Source organism: Kogia breviceps, chromosome 2, assembly GCF_026419965.1.
Source record: "Kogia breviceps isolate mKogBre1 chromosome 2, mKogBre1 haplotype 1, whole genome shotgun sequence".
In the NCBI taxonomy this organism is placed as follows: Eukaryota; Metazoa; Chordata; class Mammalia; order Artiodactyla; family Physeteridae; genus Kogia; species Kogia breviceps.
In genome coordinates this window covers 125,471,484-125,492,174 of record NC_081311.1, presented here as the reverse complement: position 1 = coordinate 125,492,174, position 20,691 = coordinate 125,471,484, and the positions used below count along the sequence as shown (strand labels likewise).

Here is a 20,691-nt window from a genome sequence, read left to right as displayed (position 1 = left end):
TTTAATTTAATAGAAAAAACAATAGGATTTCCCCTATTAATCAAGTACAGAATAACAATTATTTAAATATTAATATAATAAAGTTCTTATTTAAAATTGTAAGTATGATCTGACAAGGTGATCTGTGCACTTGTTAGAATAGAATATGAGTATTAAAAAAATAAGTGTACAAGTGTAGGTGTTTAACAAACAAGAACTATAAGCGTAATACTAAACTACTGAAATTCCTATTTACTAATTGTTTCTACATAAGAAATCACAGCTCTGGGTCAGAGGGACTATGGAAATATAATACTTGTCTGATATACACAGCCTTCAAAAGGTAAATCAAGCCACTGTTTTTATTAGGAATCCTACTTGGAAATGGCTGGGTTGACAATTATAGATGACTTACCTTGAAATTATATTCCCATTTACCTGCTTTCTGATAAAGGTAAATAAAAGAGGAGGTATTAAGTAACATCTAAATATAAGCTTCTGTGGTTTCAGTAAATATAAATCATATATTTTACCTACTGAAAAAAAATTCCTGATATTGTGTCTCTGAGAAACATTTGACACAGATGGATATCAAATTCATAACAAGCATTTTCTCAGTCAACTTGCTCAGTCACATGAGAAACAAGACTTATTTTTAGCATCATATTTTGCTTCCTTTTTTTTCTTTGTTGCATAGTGTTTGTTGAGCATAAGTGTTCTGTTCTAAAATTAGATTCTCACACTGTATGTAGCCGCCTGAATGTTCAAAAAGAAATGTGATTATGTGCACTTATTGCAGGAAAATACGGATTTCAAATGGATTGGAACCCAACTGCAATGAAATAGAATAATATAAGACAACTTGAATAAAAGAGAATGGATGGATGACAGACCTTTATAACAGTAATCTTTAAAATATTTCAGTGAGATGAAATACAGGGTTTTTTTCTTTTGTTTTAACTTTGTGGCAATGGGCTTTCACAGCACCAAAGTGTTCAAGTAATTTTTTCAAGAGATTCTAGACCAGGTGGGGATTTTCCAGTTTTGCTAATGATGCTCAGATTGCCCTCAAAATGAACATATTTGGCCAGGTATAAAGTGATACTGAATTAAATGCATGGTTGTGTTAAGGAAAGTGGGAAACTCCGTATTTCAAATCAGAATTGGCCAAAGACATGTATTACCAACAAGTTCTTAGTTTCATTCAAATGAAAGGTGAAACAATTAGATATTAATTATATTATGAATACGTGTGGCTAAAATTCATAAGCAATCAGACCATACTGACAAAGTAGTTTTATGACTGCCTGTTTATCTAAATAGACAAAATTTATTGCAGTACGTCTTTCCAGTTATTAAGGAAAGGAGAAATTCTGTGTGAATACAGTTTGGTACCACAAATAATTGATAATATTTAACCATTTCTTTCATTTGTAATACTGTACATTTAACTTATCAAATTGAGATAGGCTGGGACCTGGGACCCTTTGCTGCAGTGCTTGCACTTGGACAAACATCTGAGCTACAAATTACAAAGAAACTAGATAGGACTAAAAATAACTGTGTGCATGCACAGGTGGGGCAAATAATGGACAAAAAGATACAAAAAGACCAAAAAAAACCCCCAACTGCCACTTCTGAAGAGCGGGGAGCAAAAGCAGGGTACTGTGCATGCCCCCTGTGCACAACACCACCAAAGGGGTGGGAAAAACACCTAAGCCACCCCTCTGGACCGACCCCTGAACACACCCCTACCCTCACCCCATCTAAGGAACAAGCTCGCCCCCCACCCCCCACCTTGGGGGAGTGAGCAAGAGAACCTTTTCACTCCTGTGGCCTTTCCAAGGTTGGCGGGGGGTGGTGCGAGCTGGTGTGTGTAGGGGGCATGGGCAGTACCCTATCTTTGCTCTTGGCTCTTTAGAAGTGGCAGTTGGGTTTTTTGGTCTTTTTGTATTTTTTTGTCCATAATTTGCCCCAGCTGCGCATGCACACAGTTATTTTTAGTCCCTTTTAGTTTCTTTGTAAATTGTAGCTTGAGGAGACATTTGTCCAGGTGCAAGCATTGCAGCACTGCAGCAGAGGGTCCCAGGTCCCGGCTGTCTAAAGATCATCAATCATCATTTGAAAGCATCCAATTATATTTAGTTTTTCAATGACCTCAGGAAGCGAGGTAGTGTAGTGGAAAGATTGCTGGAGTTAGTGCCAGAAACCTGGGCTGTGTAGATCTAGACAAGGAATTTAAACACACTGATCTCTACTTGATTGATGTGAAAAATACAAATAATATCTTACAGAACTGTTGTAAGAATTGCACGAGAAAACAGATAGAATTAAAGACATTCAGTAAACTTTATTTCCTTCTCTTTCCTCCCCCCACTCACTTAAGAAGTAAACAAACCAAAGCAGCTGCATAGACTCCATGTTTTGAGGCTTTATGATACCTTTAGGGGAACCACTGACTGAAACTGCACCCTGGCCAGGCCGGATAGTAACTACTTGCGTGAGTTATCTTAACAACAGGAGGTCCTGGTAAGGAACATGGAACTAACAAGCCACCACCCACCGGAAGAATTCAGGAAAGGTCGAATGGAGACAGGAGATGCCAGTTCATATGTCCTTCTAGAATACTTCTCGCTGGAATCCATCTTGGCTGAGTGATGCACATGCCACCAGGAAGAACCCTGAGTCAGAATGATTGGCCAGAGACAACCAGAAACTAATCCCATCACTGTAAAATCCGAGACTGTGAGCCACATGGCAGAGCAGTCCTCCTGGGTTCCCTTACCCTCCTACTCTCCACCCAGGTGCCCCTTCTCAATAAAGTCTCCTGCTTTGTCAGCACGTGTCTCCTCGGACAATTCTTTTCCGAGTTAGACGAGAGCCCACTCTCGGGCCCTGGAAGGGGTCCCCCTTCCTGCAACAAATGGCAACTTTGGTGGGACCTCTTCTTTGCTATGACTGACATCCTGACCACTCAAGGTACGCAGGGACCAGCTCACCTGCTGACAGACCAGACCCAGTGGCCACAACCGGGACCCTTTTTTCCCTGGTCTCCTCCTGATGCAGATGACTGGCCAGAGTGCCCCAGGCGGGTAAGGAACAAGAGATTGTATTGACCTCTTTACCCTTTCCTCTCTTTCCTCTTTTTAACCCCTCCTATCCTACCCTTTTTTCTTCTGTCCTGGTCCTGTACGCAGGAGTCTGCTTGAAGGGCCTCAGCCTGAACTGAGGGTCAGAGCCTGATCACCTCTGGTGGGCAGAGAACTTGAATTCTGGTTCTGGTCTGGTCTCTTGTTTCTGATAGGGTTGAGTTCCCATCCTCCCTTCCTAGAAGCCCAGGGAAAGGCCCCATGACACCTGGGTGTCTGCAGGTGTCCTGCAGGTGTCTGCAGGAGACATCCATAAGGCCACCCCTTTTGTCCCCCTTCTTCCCCTCTTCCTTCAACCTGGCCTCCTTTCCTTCCTTTGAAATTTTTGAAGACCTGAGATATTTCCATTTACTCTGTTAGTACTCGGATCTGAAGTTCTGTGTCTCTATAGGAGGTTTTCTGAGAGACTGCAATCTTGTACTTATGGGAGTGTGTGATTAGGATGGCTGGGCCTGTGTGTGTTTTATACTTTGTGTTCTGTGTTGTGATTTGTGATGGCCATTCTGCCTTGTGAAATGGGAATATGTGTGGCCACCATATTGTTTAGACTCCAGAGAAAGTTGGTTTAGGTAAAACTCTTGAAAACTGGTTCTTTTTGCATATATAGTTAGTAAAAGCAAGCTTGATCAAACGTCTTTTCAGAATTTTGACCCTAAGGGAACAAGTCCTACTAGGAGAACATGATTTTTCTCTCCCTGTGCCTTGAGACCAGGGCTCTCAGGAACCCTTATCTAGACCATCTCTAACTCCTGCAACTGAGAGGAAAATGGGAAGAAGCCTTTAAAAATTTTACTTATTCTAACTGTTATTTATAAACTAGTGAATTTTGTATTGTGATACCTGATTTATGACTAAATTTAGAAATTGAAGCTAAATCTTTCATTGTGTCTGTCTGGATATTTGTATGTCTCAGTGTGTGTCTTTGTCTTTGGATAATATTGCTGAAGTTAATTTGTAAATGAGCTCTGTTCAACTGACTTAAAGAAAAGTAAATGAATTTCGGATTCACGTGAACTGGGAAATATTCAGTATTAAATTAATATCTGGTATTAATGTATAAGTTTGTCAATCTAATTGATATAGACATGTCTTTAGAGTTATCAACATTAAGTGTAATACTTTTATTGTACCTAGGTTTAATATAAGCTAAATAAAATCTTGTTTATATCTGTTACAAATTTGTCGGCAAAAAACAACACAAAACTCAATGTAAAGAAACTTTTAAGGAAAGAAAATGTAAATGAGATAAGAGCTTTTAGATAAACTGTATTAAGAATAATTATGCTTTAGGAATGTCTGTCTATAAAATAGTCTCCAGATTCTGGTAACTTGAAATTCTAGAGTTCTGCTAAATTAAGTGATGGAAGGTTATTGAATAGCTAGGTCATTCCCAAGTAGGATACCGAAACATTAATTACTGAATATTGGCTTCCTTTTGCAGAGAAACAAAAGGTATTTAGGACTGTTAATAAATATGTTTGGTGCCACACTGAGATATTTTCTATAAGAAAGCACATTTTTCAAGAAATTATTTGGGTTTATGTTTACCAGTCTACAGCGTGCTGATATAAAGGACAGTCCACAGTTGCTTAAAGAAAGTAGGATGTATGTTTTCAGTAAAAAAGGTATGAGGCATGGAATTGCATTTTATTAAGGGAAAAAGAAGTAGGTCTGACTTACAGGTGGCTGTTTCAGAATGGAAAAATAAAGTGATGAATACAGAAACTGATAAAAAGTTTTGTGGGAAGTGGACCCCAAGAAAAGAATTTTGTGCATGGTCAGGACTGACTGAGTTTGAAATAAATTTGATTGAGTAAATGAATTTTAAAAGTAAGCTGGTGCAAAACTTGAATTTGGCTTTTCTCTCTGTTAAGAGGACAAATTTTCTTAAAATTTTGAACTGCCTTTGATAACAGATTTTAAGTTTCTCTACTTTTTGAGTGATCTGTTCTGTATTTGCTTTTGAAATCTTTTATTGTTACTTTGGCTAAGTGAATAACTATTGTTTCACAGTGACCTATGATTTTATCTGACTGTTTTAAACCCTTTTGACATGTTTTTGACAAAAGTTCCTAAATCAAATTCTAATGAAGTCCTTTTGACCTCTAGCTAACTTTGGGATGCCCCTGAAACATCCCAAAGAGAGATGTAAACTAATTAGGTTCATTTGGTACGTTAAATTACATGGGAACTTAATCTTCTTAGGTTATATTGTGTGGTACATGTTACTAATATAGAGATTATATGGAATTCCTAAAAATCTGATATGTCCTGGTAAAATGTTATCAGTCATAATTGTAGTTATTATCTGAAAGTGTATGTCACAGCAGTAACCAAGTTACTTTGTCAGTTGCATTGTAAACAGATTTAAATGTACCTCCTGGAGTCTTTTGTCATTATAGACAGATATGGTTTCATTCTGATGCCTTTGCAAAAATGCTTCCTCTTCAAGAAGATTTATAGAAAGGACTTTTGGATAAATACAAGTTTCTGACTTTCAGACCATAATGCTGAACTGGGTAAGAAATTAAAGAATTCTAATGGGAAACCTGATGGCTTCGTAAAGCTGTTAACAAAAAGGATTAGTTACACAGGACTAAGTGAACTGGTGAATATGGTTGTAATTTTTATGGTTTCTATCTGAAAAATTACTGGTTTAAATCGTGCTTTCCAGGTGTAAGGAAAACCTTCCCCTTACACTAATTATGACTTACAGTAATTTGGTAAATTATACATTTGTAAGCAGAATTGAAACATCTATCTTTTCTCTCTATCTGCTCCTTCAAGAGTGAAAACCCTTAGGTTCCCAGCAGCTTTATCAGATAAATTAGGAAGGCTACCTCAGTAACAGGTACAGAAATCTCAAGGTATTTGGGGGACCTTGAAAAGGAAGGCATTCACCTAGATCTGTTAGGCAAAATCTGTGATAAGCCCTTGGCGTGACTTTCCTAGCCCTGAGAGGACTTTTAAAAGTTCAGTCTGAGACTCCTTATAAAGTTTCAGCAAGCAAAAAACCCATATGATCAATTACAGTTATATAAATCATCAGGCCAAGTTTATTGAGACCAGACTTATTTTGCAAACAGACTAGTCTTCATTTGGTTATATTTGGTAAAAATGAGGGTAATTTTAGAAAAAGATTGTTTCAGTGAATATTAAATTCCAGTTTTGTTAATGGCGGTCTGTATTTACGAAGACTCACCTCCCAGATAGTTCCTTGCTGTTATGTTATATTAATGTAAAGTTTAATTGAAGGACACTCTAAGTTTGTTTCTGAAGCTTATCTCAGTAATCTATCTTTGGATGAAGATCAGATGCCCCACAACTAGCAACCAGGGGATTATGCATGCTGGAAAGGACTATCTCCAACCTGGACGGAAGGGCCCTTATCAGGTACTCTTAACTAGCTCATGCACGTGAAACTGAAGGGAATTGACTCTTGGATTAATTTCCGCTTACCAAGGGCCCCTGCACCGCACTGGTCTATAGAGAGGACTGCTGACCTCACACTCACCTTAGAACAATGCTCAAACAGAGGAGGAAACTACATTCCTCCTAGGATGAGAAAAAGAATATCAGAAATAGACAGCTAGCCCAAGATCCTGGACCTGACTCGTGTGATCATTTATAATGTTTTCTTGATTCTTGGACCTTTGCATATGAATCAAATGCCTTTCTATCATAGGCATGATCTTATGCTAGTTTTAAAAATCAATCCAGTTGTTGGGCTTGTGGCCAGTTACCTGTGTCTAGTACTTCTGGGTTACCTTGGTGGATTTCTCCACTCCAGAGCTCTAATTGGTTAGCTGTGAAGAAATTTACTTTATAAAAAAAAAATTATAGTAATGTTCAGGTTACTATTGATATTACTAGATGGAATCCCCTCACCTGGTCAGTTAATAATGCCTGGTCTGACCCTGGCCATAAATACGAGTTTTCTTCTATTACTCAAGCTCAATCAGAGCAACAAGCAAAGTTTCAGCCAAGGAATGAAATCTCCCACAATTACAGGACAGATTTATGTAGATAACACCAGGCTATGGTAATTTAAAGTAAAAAGCTCCTCTCTGTTGGGAACAAATAAATCATACTAAGGATAATCAGTCTAGTAACACTAGGAAACTGCACTGAGTGCCTTATGGACAATGCCAATATATAATTTCCCTTAAAGATAGGGATTGGTACAGAACAGACTAAGTAAGATGACCTGTGATATACTGGGCTTCACCTAATGGAAGTTCTTGTCTTATATTCCTACTTAATGACCTCACTAATCTGCTAGCTATATTGTTTTTTATATTGCCTGTTCTACAACATTGTTGTTTCTTGTATTACAAAATGTGTGACTGAGCCTCTGATAAAATGATGATATGTAGTTCCATATGAGATCAATGATTGTCATAGCGCAACTCTAGATATGGGACAAAGCAACAAGAGAGAATATTTTTCTGGACTGTAAGAGGCTAGTAAGACAGGTGGTCCAGAGATTTTTGGCACTGTTAATAAGACCTAGTCCAGTAATAGCACACTGAGTGGCCTATCAGCGAAATCTTCGCCAGACCTGGGAATGAGCATTCCCAGCACCGTGGGACGAAATGGTCATGAAATGCCCCCCCAAACCGTGGTCGAATTAACCAAATTTATGACCATGAAGGGGCCCTGCTGACTGGAAACTGGCACTTGCCATCTGCTTCTGCAAGGATTAAGTCAATGGCCACTGTGGCCACTGACCTTCAACACCCCCTGAAAGGAATTCAGGGTGGAGATCAGGAATGAGGCACTCTGTGCTCTGAGAAAAACTGGCAGAGCAGGCCTTTAGATAGTTAAATACTTTCAGGAGATTTTATGAGCCCAAATTCTTGTAACTCCCCATATTTAGAGAAATACATCATTAACGGTGACATCTGCTTTATTAAGGATAGTATTACAATTAAAAGTCAAAATGGAGTAGCTGTGGTTCAGGTATCCAATGAAATAACTAGATGACACTATGAGTGTGATTTCAGACAAGTCCTTGTATTGCTAAGAACTTGAGTTTTCTAAGCTGTGTCAGAATTGGATGCTACCAGCCATTCTCAAAACAGTGTCTGCTGGCAGCTGGTAACTGCAACCTTACTTTTTAAAGGTTTCCTCTTGTAACTATTATATTTTAGACAATGGAATTGCTTTAGATCATACATTAACAAAAAACAAGAGACATGTATGGTGACCAGTAGCACCTGTTATCTATGTGTTAACACCACATTAAAAGTTAAAACCTACTTAGATAAAACTAGACAGCTGGCTACGTGGCTACAAGTCTCTCCAAAGTGCCTGGTCTTTCAGGCTTATTCTCCTGAAAAGAAATGAGATTTATTTTGCCTATTAAAATTCCAGTTGTCACTCTTCCAGCTACTTCTAATTTGGTCTGTTACACTAAAATGGCAGATCAAGGAACTGAGATTTTAATCATACAAGACTCAGATCCAGGACTTGGAACTCAGAAATATTTCCAATTCAGTGTCTTTTTTCCAAATTGTGGCAGGACTATCCCCCATTTTAGCAGGAAGTGGCCAGAGCTGTCATCACCCAATTTCCTGAATTAAAACTGATAGGACTCTGTGGGGCTCTGGAATACAAATCCTTGCTGTGTCCCCTGTTTCTTGTTTATAGGATATAGACTTCATTCAGCCTCCTAGACCTTCCCTGAACTCCAAAGGACAGATTTAAACAGTTGTTAATCAGGGAAGGGAGGGGATGCAAAAACCGGGGAGGAGCAGTCAAATGGTGGTACAGCCTTCGGGCAGAGTCCTGGTTCCTCCTAAGGAGTATGCATAACAGCATCTTTGAGTTCTTCTGCAGGAACTAAGGCCCCCACCCAGGTAGAGGATGGTAATTTCAGGCTGAGCACAAGGTTCCTGGAGCCACCACCCTGTTACCTCACCATCAGCCAATCAGAAGGAAGTCACACACCCTGCAGCTCTCACCCCAGATTTTGCCTTCCTTTTCTGGGCCTGGTGATGACCATCCTGTTCGACCTCCTTTTGGCCCCTGTCTGTTTCATCTACAACAGGCTCCAAGAGTTTCAGGCTAAATTGTTGTTACCACGAGGGTGAATGCTGGTTTGGGGCACAGAATACCTTGATTTAGATCAGGTGGAGAGAGACTTCTACTCTACTAGGCAGGACTATGCCCATTCTCAGCAGGAAGTAGTTACAGAAGAAAGAGACCTCTACCCCAATTCCCAAGAAGTATCTTGAGTATGAAGTCTCTCAGGGAGAGTTGTTAGGGGAACCACTGACTGAAACCACCCACCCTGGCCAGGCCCAATAGTAACCACTTGCATGAGTTATCTTAACAATAGGAGGTCCTGGTAAGGAACATAGAACTAACAAGCTACCACCAACCGGAAGAATTTGGGAAAGGTCAAAAGGAGACATGAGACACTAGTCCATATGTCCTCCCAGAATCCTTGCTGTAATCCATCTTGGCTGAGCAATGCACTTGCAACAAGGAAGGACCCTGAGTCAGAATGATTGGCCAGAGACAACCCAGAAACTAATCCTATCACCATAAAACCCGAGGCTGCAAAGCCAAATGGCAGAGCAGTCCTCTTGGGTTCCCTTACCCTCCTGCTCTCCACCCAGGTGCCCCTTCTCAGTAAAGTCTCTTGCTTTGTCAGCATGTGTGTCTCCTCAGACAATTCATTTCCAAGTGTTAGACGAGAGCCCACTCTCGGGCCCTGGAAGGGCTCCCCCTTTCTGTACCAATACTGTTTCAATTTTTCTCTGGATATTTGAACAGTTCTCCCATTTATGACTTGCTTATTTTAAGATTGAAAGGACTATGTGAGATAAGGTGATGCAATGTTTCAGTTGTTCACACTGTGAGATTCACAGTTGTATTGATAATTAGCTTTCTTCGATTACTTTATTAGGACCTAAATCCTGCCTCAGCCATGGGTGGTGGTGTAATCTTTGTACTTTAGCTCCCTCCTAATAAAGGCTAAAAGGAGAGAATTGAAAGGTAAATTTCAGCTCTGTAATTCTGTGAACTCCTTATTCTCCTTTGAAAATGTGCCACCTCAGAGGTTTCTCAAAGAAGAATTAATTTGCCCTTGATAGCCATAGATAAAGAATTAAAAAAATAGCAAGTGCTATTTCTACTTTCCACTGGTTGTAATATGAAACTAGAGCTGTTTGGCAATTACTCCCCTTTCTCATCTCAGCACCTCTCACCCTTATGCTCCATTTCCCTCCTCCCTCTCTCCTGGAAACCTTGTCATTTTCTAAAACATATTTAAGCTTTTTCCTAACTTTGCAATATTTTTCAGTAGTGCATATAAAAAGACTAAGAAAGATAAGCAGATATTTGGCCACTGTCTAGACTTGTCCTTCCTAAACTCTTAACATGTACGTAAATGACCTGGAGATTTTGCTAAAATACAGACTCTGACTTAGTGTGTCTAGGGTGGTCTCTCAGATTCCTGATTTCCAACAAGTTTCCAGGTGATGGCACTAATCCTAGAATTACACTTTGGGTAGCAGTTGTTGAGACCATTTTGTAGACTTAAAGTGATCATAAACCTAAAACTTAAAAGGTAATTATAAAAAATAAATATTGTATTTCAATTTCACTAAAAAAATCATGTCTTTCCTCTGACTTCTTCACAAATAAAATCAGTGTTTTCTTTCAAAGTTGAAATTTCCAGAAAGGCAGTGCATTATTTCTGTAATCTATTCTCATGTGTCTTCTCTGCATTATTTCTACATTTTTTAATTTGGCAAAAAAATCTACATTATGATTTTAAATTTTTGATTTAGACAAGTTGAACATCATAATTTAATTCTGAAAACCTAAACATATAGGAGAGTAAATTAAACTTATATAATAAGATTATTGGATTATTTAAAAATAAACATCTCAACATTTATGACATAAGCTTTATCGTATGTGTTTTAGAAATAAAGTTTACGTGACACAGAACATAACAGTGCTCTAAAATACTGCAACAGAATAACTACTAGTTATCCAAAATGGTAAATTTACAAAAAACTATATCTTAGCTGAAGCTATTTTTTTTACTTTTCTTTCAAAATCCCCTAAAATATTCAGTAATCTTGCTACTGGCTGATAAAAATATAAACAAGATATACAGAATTACCAAAAATAGTTATTTCAGATATGAAGGAATTTGAATTATGACTGTAGAAGCCATTGTCACTCAAAAATTATAGAAGAGTTTAAAGATTAGATGTGGTATTCTGAAATTCTGCTTCATCTTATAAAAAACATGTATACTTATTTCCCTTTCCTTTTAATATATGCTAGATTTCTTTGTTTTTTAGCACAAGCCCAGTAAAGTCCTTGTTTCCTAGTGAAAACTAAAGAGCAACAACAACAAAGTTTTTATTTTAAAACTTGCATTGTTTCTCCTTTATTTGTATGTTTATCTGTACTTTTCCTCATTGGAGAGGTAGGGAGCTCAGGGTGCAGGATTACCCACACATATTATTGGAGGAAACAGCATCCATCCCCCCCCAGTCTTAACATAAAGGATGGTGATGGATGATAACAGTTGAAGAGAAAACTTGGTGGTTAGAGAAGATGAACAACGTATTAGGAAGGAGTCTGAATAGAACACACTGGTGCAATATAGGAAGGATTCAGGGTGTTTGTCTTTAATAATGTCCCAGAAGAAAAATATTTGTTGTCTAAGGAGCTTGGTAATTTTGTATAAATTTTAGGTCCCAATTTTAACCCTACATAACTAGTTTCAGATCACATTAGAATTCAGTGTTTTCTTGATATTCCACTTAAGAAACTACATCTTGCAAATTAAATTGACATTCAAAAAGTGTTTAAAAAGATCTTGTTAAACTATCAGTAATACCAACAACTCTGAAGGTTGGTTTTTAAAATGTTACTCTTGCAGAGTATTATAGGCTTGCATAGAACGCTGCATCTTTGAAATTCTTTTATCTCTATTGTATTATTTATCTTGTAAGAATAAGTCACCGACCATTTAATGATGTGGAAAATGTAGCAAAGATGACCAATTCATTTTGTTAAGCAAAGAGAACTGAAAGAAATGCAGCTGTTTCAATGCACCTTCCTTATGCAGAGGAAAATAATTCTTTTTTTTATTAGCTCCATCTGATGGTTGATCTGGTTTTTACAAACTGCCTGGATATAAATTCCCGACAGTAATTTCATTGTTTTCTATCCCTCTCTTCTAGCAGAAAAATGTGCTGATTGTGAAGATACTCCTTAGCTGATTATGTATCTAATTAATTCATTGAATTCTGCAAAGTATTTACTAATGTAAAGAACACTAATTCATGCTAATTCTTGTGGCTATTTTCTTTTTTCCTTTAAGTTGAGAAGCATAAATATCACAGGTTACAACCATATAAAATTTAAAATTTGAAAATATGAGAATATTAGTGATATTGTCCTGTATGCACATTTTCATACAGGACACACACACCTCTCAGATAGGCATGTCCTGCCCATTACCTAATTTATGTTGAGCATGTACATGGTGATAACAAAGTTTAAGCACATAAAAATGACTTTATTTTCCTTATGTATATTTTATACTAATGGCCTAGTTTGGCAAAAACCTATTTATATGATATACCATCCTAATGTTTTCAGCTATGAGCATGCATGCTTGAAAATACAATTCTTTCAATGCAGAGAAAAAATAGCTTAGGATTTAAATTTATTTGAAATACATAACTGAGTCTAAGCATTAAATAAGAAATAAATTAAGAAAATACTATACCTCAGCATCATACTCCCATAACTGATTTCCTCTCATGTGGTGGCATTTTAACATGATTACAGGTCCATTGAGTCTAGACACATCCAAGCACAAGTCATCGGTTCTGATTTCTTTGTCAGCAGTATAAGAAAATACCTGAAAATATAAGAGTCAGCCAATAAAATAATATCTTCTTTAAAAAAAAGTTGCAGTATAGCAGATTTATCTGTGGAAGCTTTCATATCAGATAAACTTGTGTTTTCAAATGATCTCTGCTGTGTGATCTTGAGAAAGCTAGTTCATCTCTGCATCCTTTTCTTCAACTACAAAATATGTACAGTGCTATGTGCTTTTTGTGAAGACTCAGTTTAACAAACTTAATTATTATTTTTGTAATTCTAACTTTTATTTCCTTTTTTAAATTGAAGTAATTGTTCATTTACAATGTTTAGTTTCAGGTGTAGAGCAAAGTGATATATATGTATTCTTTTTCAGATTCTTTCCCCTTATAGGTTATTCCAAAATATTGAGTATTATACCCTGGGCTATACAGTAGGTCTGTGTTGGTTATCTATTTTATACCTAGTAGTGTGTATATGTTAATCCCAAACTCCTGATTTATACCTTCGCATCCCTACCCCTTTTCCCTTTGGTAACTACAAGTTTGTTTTCTATGTCTGTGAGTCTGTTACTATTTTGTAAGTAAGTTCATTTGTATCATTTTTTTAGACTCCACATATAAGCAATATCATATGATATTTGTCTTTCTTTGACTTATTTCACTTAGTATGTTAATCTCTAGGTCCATCCATGTTGCTGCAAAGGCATTATTTCATTCTTTTTTATGGCTGAATAAAATTCCACTGTATTTATATACCACATCTTCTTTATCTGTTCCTCTGTCGATGGACATTTAGGATGCTTCCATATCTTGGCTATTGTAAATAGTGCTGCAGTGAAGATTAGGGTGCATGTATCTTTTTGAGTTACAGTTTTCTCTGGATATATGCCTAGGAGTGGGATTGCGGATCATATGCAAGTTCTATTTTTAGCTTTTTAAGGAATTTCATACTGTTTTCCATAGTGGCTATAGCAATTTACATTCTCACCAACAGTGTAGGATGGTTCCTTTTTCTCCACACCCTCTCCAGCATTTATTGTTGTAGAGTTTTTGGTGATGGTCATTCTGACTGGCGTGAGGTGATACCTCATTGTAGTTTTGATTTGCATTTGTCTTATAATTGGCGATGTTGTACATCTTTTCATGTGCCTTTTGGCCATCTGTATGTCTTCTTTGGAGAAGTGTCTGTTTAGATGTGCCTATTTTTTGATTGGGTTGTTTCTTTTTTTGATATTCGGCTGTATGAGCTGTTTGCATACTTTAGAGATTGATCTCTTGTAGGTCGCATCGTATGCAAAGATTTTCTCCCATTCTGTAGGTTGTCTTTTTGTTTATTACTTCCTTTGCTGTACAAAAGCTTTTAAGTTTAATTAGATCCCATTTGTTTATTTTTGTTTTTATTTCAATTACTCTAGGAGACGGATCCAAAAAGGTATTGCTGCGATTTATGTGTTCTGCCTATGTTTCCTCTAGGAGTTTTATAGTATCCAGTTTCACATTTAGGTCTTTAATCCATTTTGAGTTTATTTTTCTGTATGGTGTTAGAGGATGTTAACTAAATTATTAAATTCTTAATATTTGGTAGCATTGTATTTTCTGAACTATATTTGCCTTATAAAACTTGCACAATAGGTTCAATAAAATAAAGTTTGTAAACTTTATGGAGCTCCGTAAAGGGCAGTCCTTGTTGCCACCACCATATGACCAATTCCCTAAGTCTAGAGACAATGATGTTTTTCATCAGTTTCCTTTCTGTAACATAAGTATATCACATAAACTTTATTAAATATTGTCAGTGGGTTTCTGAAGGTTGTAGAATTATCTTTAGAGATCTCCTTAAAGGCAGGCTCTATGTTTACCTTTCTCATGTGGTTTTGGCTGGGCTTGACTATAATTCTTCTCAAAATATTCAAGAAATGTCAAGGTAGATAGTAGACTCATTGTTAGCTAATTCAAACTGATGCTATAATAATCTCTATTATTTTGTTCCTAGTGTGAATAATTTATTTATAATGTTGATTATTAAGGTTTTGTGAGGGTTATTAAGTACATAATTATAAAAGTTGTTTTCTTCTGTTAGTTATGATAAGCATGCTTCAGTATTCTGTGGGTATATATTTTTTCTTTGCAATATCGAGAGGGAGTATGATGAGGAAGGTCATTTCAAGGTCTTTTCATTTCCCAAAGCAGCCTGCTGAAATCTGAGGAAGTCAGCTCTACAAATCACTTATAAACTCTGAGTCCTAGCCTGTAAGCTGACTAAGTTAATCTTGAAATGGTTGCCTCTGTAGCACTGCTACTCAGGGCTTCTAGGAAGACTAGGAAGATCATAAGTAGTGGTAAGAGGGAGATGCAAAGTCAGTGATGGAACCCAAGTACCCTCATAAGACAACTTTTTTTTTTTTTTTTTTTTTTTGTGGTACGCAGGCCTCTCACTGCTGTGGCCTCTCCCGTTGCGGAGCACAGGCTCCGGACGCGCAGGCTCAGCGGCCATGGCCCACGGGCCCAGCCGCTCCGCGGCATGTGAGATCCTCCCGGACCGGGGCACGAACCCGCGTCCCCTGCATCGGCAGGCAGACTCTCAACCACTGCGCCACCAGGGAAGCCCATAAGCCAACATTTTAAAAGGAAAATTTTCACAAAGGTTATACATTTTACTTAACAATATAAAAACTTGGGAAGTGTATAAAGTTCATTTATTTAAACAATATAAAATATATTATAGATTTCATGTATCGAATTCAGAAAAGATTTTCCTATCTTTGAAGTATCATGTATATGTGTATACTTTTTATACTTTTCAATGTATACACTTTTCATGGAAAAAGAGTAACCAAAAGAATAAAGGAAACACCCATTTAAGATAAGTATTTGTATCCTTCCCAAACATGGTTAGTATTTTTTTTAATACAATTACAAGCATATTTAATTAAATAAAGGAATCTGGTAGTAAACCTTGATGTGAGAGAGGGTAGTTTCTAGAGAAATTTCTTTTGCCCATTATAGGATTATTTCAATGTGAAGGATAATTTTCCACTTTGAAATTGCTTTATTTTAGTTGTATACAGATGGCAATGTAAATGGAGACACCAAAGCATCCATATTCACTATTAATTTTGCATAATGAGTATAATCATGGCCTGAGCATCAATTCTCAGGTCTCTAATGATAGTTTGGAAACTTTAACTATTGAAAGTTCTAGAGAGAAGTCCACAAAGCATTTTTTGTTCCTCAGTTTCTAATTTTGATTCATTTTTGGGTCAATTAATAGATATGTAATTTACATCACATTTAAGAAAGATATCTGTAGAATACTCTCTGACTCTATATATGAAATTATCTTTCTTTGGACTTTGTAATTGAAAAAAAATTAACTGATGCATCTACAAGTCATGGAGATTGCTGGCAAACACCAGAAGTTAGAAGCAGCAAAGAATGATTCTTCCTTACAGGTTTCAGAAAGAATATGCCCTTTCTGGCACCTTGATTTCAGACATCCAGCCTCAAGAATAATGAGTCAATAAATTTCTTTTGTTTTAAGCCATCCAGTTTATGATGGTTTGTTATAGCAGTTTGAGGAAATGAATACACTTCCTTTTATTCCTAATGCTGGTTGAAGCCTTTAAAAGTAATGGGATTAGTTTTCTGAATGTCACTGCAAATTTTGCATAGAAAAGTTGGATTTTAGATTTCAAATCTATTGTATCTCAATATCTGGGCCTAAAATTGTAACATCCAGTTATACTTTCCAAAAGCATCAGAGCAATCATTTTCATAATCATTTTTCCATTTAAATATATCTTTGTAAAGTGGTTCTTTACTATGAGTAGATGATTTATTTGCTTTTATGTATACTTTATTGAGGTTAGATTGATTTCTGTCTCTGAACTGATACACTCAAACGAGTTTAGGAATAACTCCCAACATATGAAAGATGATAGCCAAGCCCAGTCTCAATTCCTTTTAATCTTAATATTTTTTCAGAGAAGGTAAACTTTTTCATTATATCACACATGCATACAGCTTGTTCTGGATTTTTCTTTTTGGGAGTGTGTCCAAAGACATTTTATGATTCTTCAAATATCTAAAATTGAAACGTTTAAACATTTTTTAAGCACTGTGTGAGGATTATCTGAAATATTCTGCAGTAAATTAGTACTTCGCACAATGAAAGAATGTGTCAATACATTCTTTTAAAAATTGTATCTTGCTTAAAATCTGAATGTATAGCTATTTCTTTAAAAATACTCATATCTTTACCCCTTTGAATAATTGCGAGCAGCATAGCAGCCATTCACAAAACCTTGTAGAGCAGCCCAAGTTGCAAACCAAGGACACTGTTCTATGTTACTGGGACCTGGACCACGTCTCCTTCAGCAAGAGGCTTGGGGACTAAACGCCCTCTGCTGGCTCTGTCTCAACATAAGGTTTCTTTCCTTCTTTTATCCTTAGATAAAGAAATATTTTGCCAAAAAATATGTGTGTATTTAAAATGCTCACATGTGTATTTGATTCAGCTTTGTTAATTATACAGGTTGTGATTTCCCTAGACTTAGTTCTGAATTTATAAAATACTTTTCCTGTTGAGTTCCTCAGGACAATATTTACTATAAAAGTTCAGTTTGAAGAGACTCTATATGTTACTCTGTGCCAACTGCTTCACTTTCTAGATGAAGAAACTGAGGTCAGTAAAGTTACAGGGTTCACCCAATTTGCCAGAGCTTCTTAGCGAAAGAGGTCTCTCTGGACCCCAGGCTCATTGTCACTGTTCCTTCACTTGACCATACTGCCCTTTACATACCCATTTTGTAGCTTTGGGCCCTCTGGGGATCCCTTTAGGTATTTGAAATACAGTCAGTTTGAGAAATCTGTTAACAAGCATCCAGAAGGACAAATTATAAGAAAATAAACATATCATAATAGTTTTTCCCTCATTCTGTAAAAATAGCCCAGGAACATTTGTATTGAAATAACAAAGAAAATTGTTTAGCAATAAAAATTCAACATTTAGCAGTGATTTATTTTTTAACACATTCTCTCTTACTATATGTCACACCATCCTGATATTAGCATGGAGAATGCATAGATGGAATTGGATTCATCAGTGGAGATGCCAAGCAAAGAGACTTTTGCTCTCAGACAAAAGATTTTTCTGTCTTAATTAATTTCAGATTCTATTAATAGCCTGTTAGCCCAGTGGTTTATATAGAAGAGGGTAAGGAGGTGTAGGTAGCTTCTAGCTGTGTACTCTTATCTTACATGCTTACATGGTATCTATGGTCTTTTACAGTTTTAATGCTCTAAAAGACTTGTTAAAAACAGGATGTGTGTATCTCAAGTTCAGTATTCCCAGTCTGTCCTCAGTATCACCTATGAAGGCTTAACTCTTTCCCCTTTCACTTCAGTATAACTGTATGTAACACTCTGGTAGTTCCCTGTTTGTGCTCAGCAAGTCACCTCATTTTCCGTCCCTGACCTGGTATGTGCTGATCATATCATTAGGACTATCCATTCCACTTTGCCCAGGAAAAGACCACCTCCTTAAAGTCTTAGTACATTCGTCACTTTCTTCATGTAGCGTTTTTGTAACTACTCTTACCCTGATAGCTTATCTGCACTTTATTGTAGGTATGATATCATCTGTGCATATCTTTGGAGCAGAACAGCACTAACACAATGGGCTTTGGAAAATGACACGACCTGGGTTTGAGACCTTCCTCCACACTCTTCAGAAAGAATTACTGTAAGACTTTGACCAAATCTTACCTTTCTTATCTGGGAAAAGGGATAAAGATGCCTCCTGTTTCCTGGGCTATTTCAGAGGTTGAATGAGGTAATTCATGTAAACTCAACACAGTACATAGCCCAAGTGACATCTCAGTATCAGTAATTATCTGTGCAAAATCCAGGCATATAATCTACATTTGATTACAGTGTCTCATCTTTTTATTTTTTAAACCTCACTGCCCCAGTAATAATGCTAGAGATATATTTTGAATACCTATGGAAACAATTCTAGGAGAAGAGTATGTGTCCAGTAATTACTTGCTGAATTTCAATGAAAGCAGTTTCTCTTTGGAGTTCTTTAGTACACTTTATGGAAAACGGAGCAAGAGAATAAGGTAATAAAATAAGCAGGATGCACTAATATAATAAAATGTGACTGTTGTTTCTATTTTCTTTCTACTTCATTGTTAAATCCTCCCATTTTAAACATTACTGGTGTTAAAGTTTATGTATGTTTAATAACTTACTCTGCCTTGAGTATAGATTCCTGCAATTCAGGAATCTATACTCAAATATTTTCCAAATATTTACTCAGATTCTACTATTGTAATATTGAATAATATAAATTGCAAATATAAGCCTAGTAGGAATTCCTTCCAAAAGATACCTCAAGAGATAATACTTGAAGGGCAGATATTTTTTATGTGACTGTGGTAGAATTCTCAGATGGCTCCAAGATTCTTGTCCCCTGGTGTACATGCCCTGTTTAACACCCTGCCCTTGAATGTTGGTGAGACTGTGACCATGACAGGAAAGTTACTTCATGATTACATTATGTTACATAAGACTGTGTCTTTGCAGACTGAGAAAGATGGGCCCTCAGTCCTCCAACTTCAAGGAACTGGAATCTGCCAATAACCAGAAATCTTGGAGCCTCCAGTAAGATCACAGCTCTGGCCAACACCTTCATTTCAGTCCTGTGAGACCCTGAGCAGAGAACCCAGCCACGTTGTGCCTGAATTTCTGACCTATAGCACTGTGAGTTAATAATTTCGTGTTGTTTTAAGCCACTTAATTGGTAGTAATTTGTTATACAACAATAGGAAACTAATACAGTGACCATCAGGTTAAAGGAGATGCATGCAAAAACTAAATTATTCTCACCATGTAGAACACCTTCTCCCATGCTATGTCTCTATCATTTATCTATTCATTCAGTGATTCATCCATCTACTTATTCATTGATACTTTTGAGAATGTTAAATGTTTTCAGGCTTTATCTAAACCATATAGGCCATTCATTAAACTTTGATATGCAGACATCCAAGTGAGTGCCAACATTTCTGTAAGAGTTTCCTCCACTATTCCAACCTGCTTGAACTCTGTTCTTGATGTTCTCATTGTATTGATTTTCTGTAACAAATTAGCTTTCTCTTGATGATATTCTTTCCTATGTTCTCCCCCGCTGAATTATTCCTTAAATATTTTTTATCTGAAGAACTGGCCTTCACACATATAAATTGCAAGGGAAGTAAAGTAAATTCCTGGATGGGATATTCTCCTTCAGTCATGGGCAATTTAATACATACTTTCTCTTTATGAGTATATCATTAGTTGGAACTGTGGAGCAGCAAGATATCTGGTCTTTGAGGTTCTTACTCATTTATGCCTGTGAATGTAAAATAAACATAGCAGTAATAATATATATTATTCACATGCCATATATATATGTATATATATAGACTATACATTCATTTTAGTGTTTTATTAGCCACAAATTAATGATAAAAGACTTTGTGATATCATTTCTGAATGTATTTTTACTGGTATTTTATATTATTTCAAAACTTTTCCACATACATTGTATTATTAGACATTTCCTAAGACTGGTATGTTGCATATAATTAGAGAAAAATTATATTAAATGTATTAAAAAGTCTCAAAAGGCAAATTATAATGTCCTTAAG

At 36.6% G+C, this 20,691-nt stretch overlaps 1 protein-coding gene across 4 annotated transcripts in view; it reads right to left on the bottom strand.

Moving 5' to 3' along the window:
• LOC131750502 (polypeptide N-acetylgalactosaminyltransferase 13) overlaps positions 1-20,691 on the bottom strand; it is a 578,974-nt gene that overhangs the window by 10,932 nt on the left and 547,351 nt on the right. For all 4 annotated transcript variants that reach the window (XM_059052963.2, XM_067026047.1, XM_067026046.1 and 1 more), the window contains one exon: positions 12,898-13,032. In XM_059052963.2, coding sequence (XP_058908946.1) covers positions 12,898-13,032 — 135 coding nt within the window. The remainder of the gene's footprint in view (positions 1-12,897; positions 13,033-20,691) is intronic.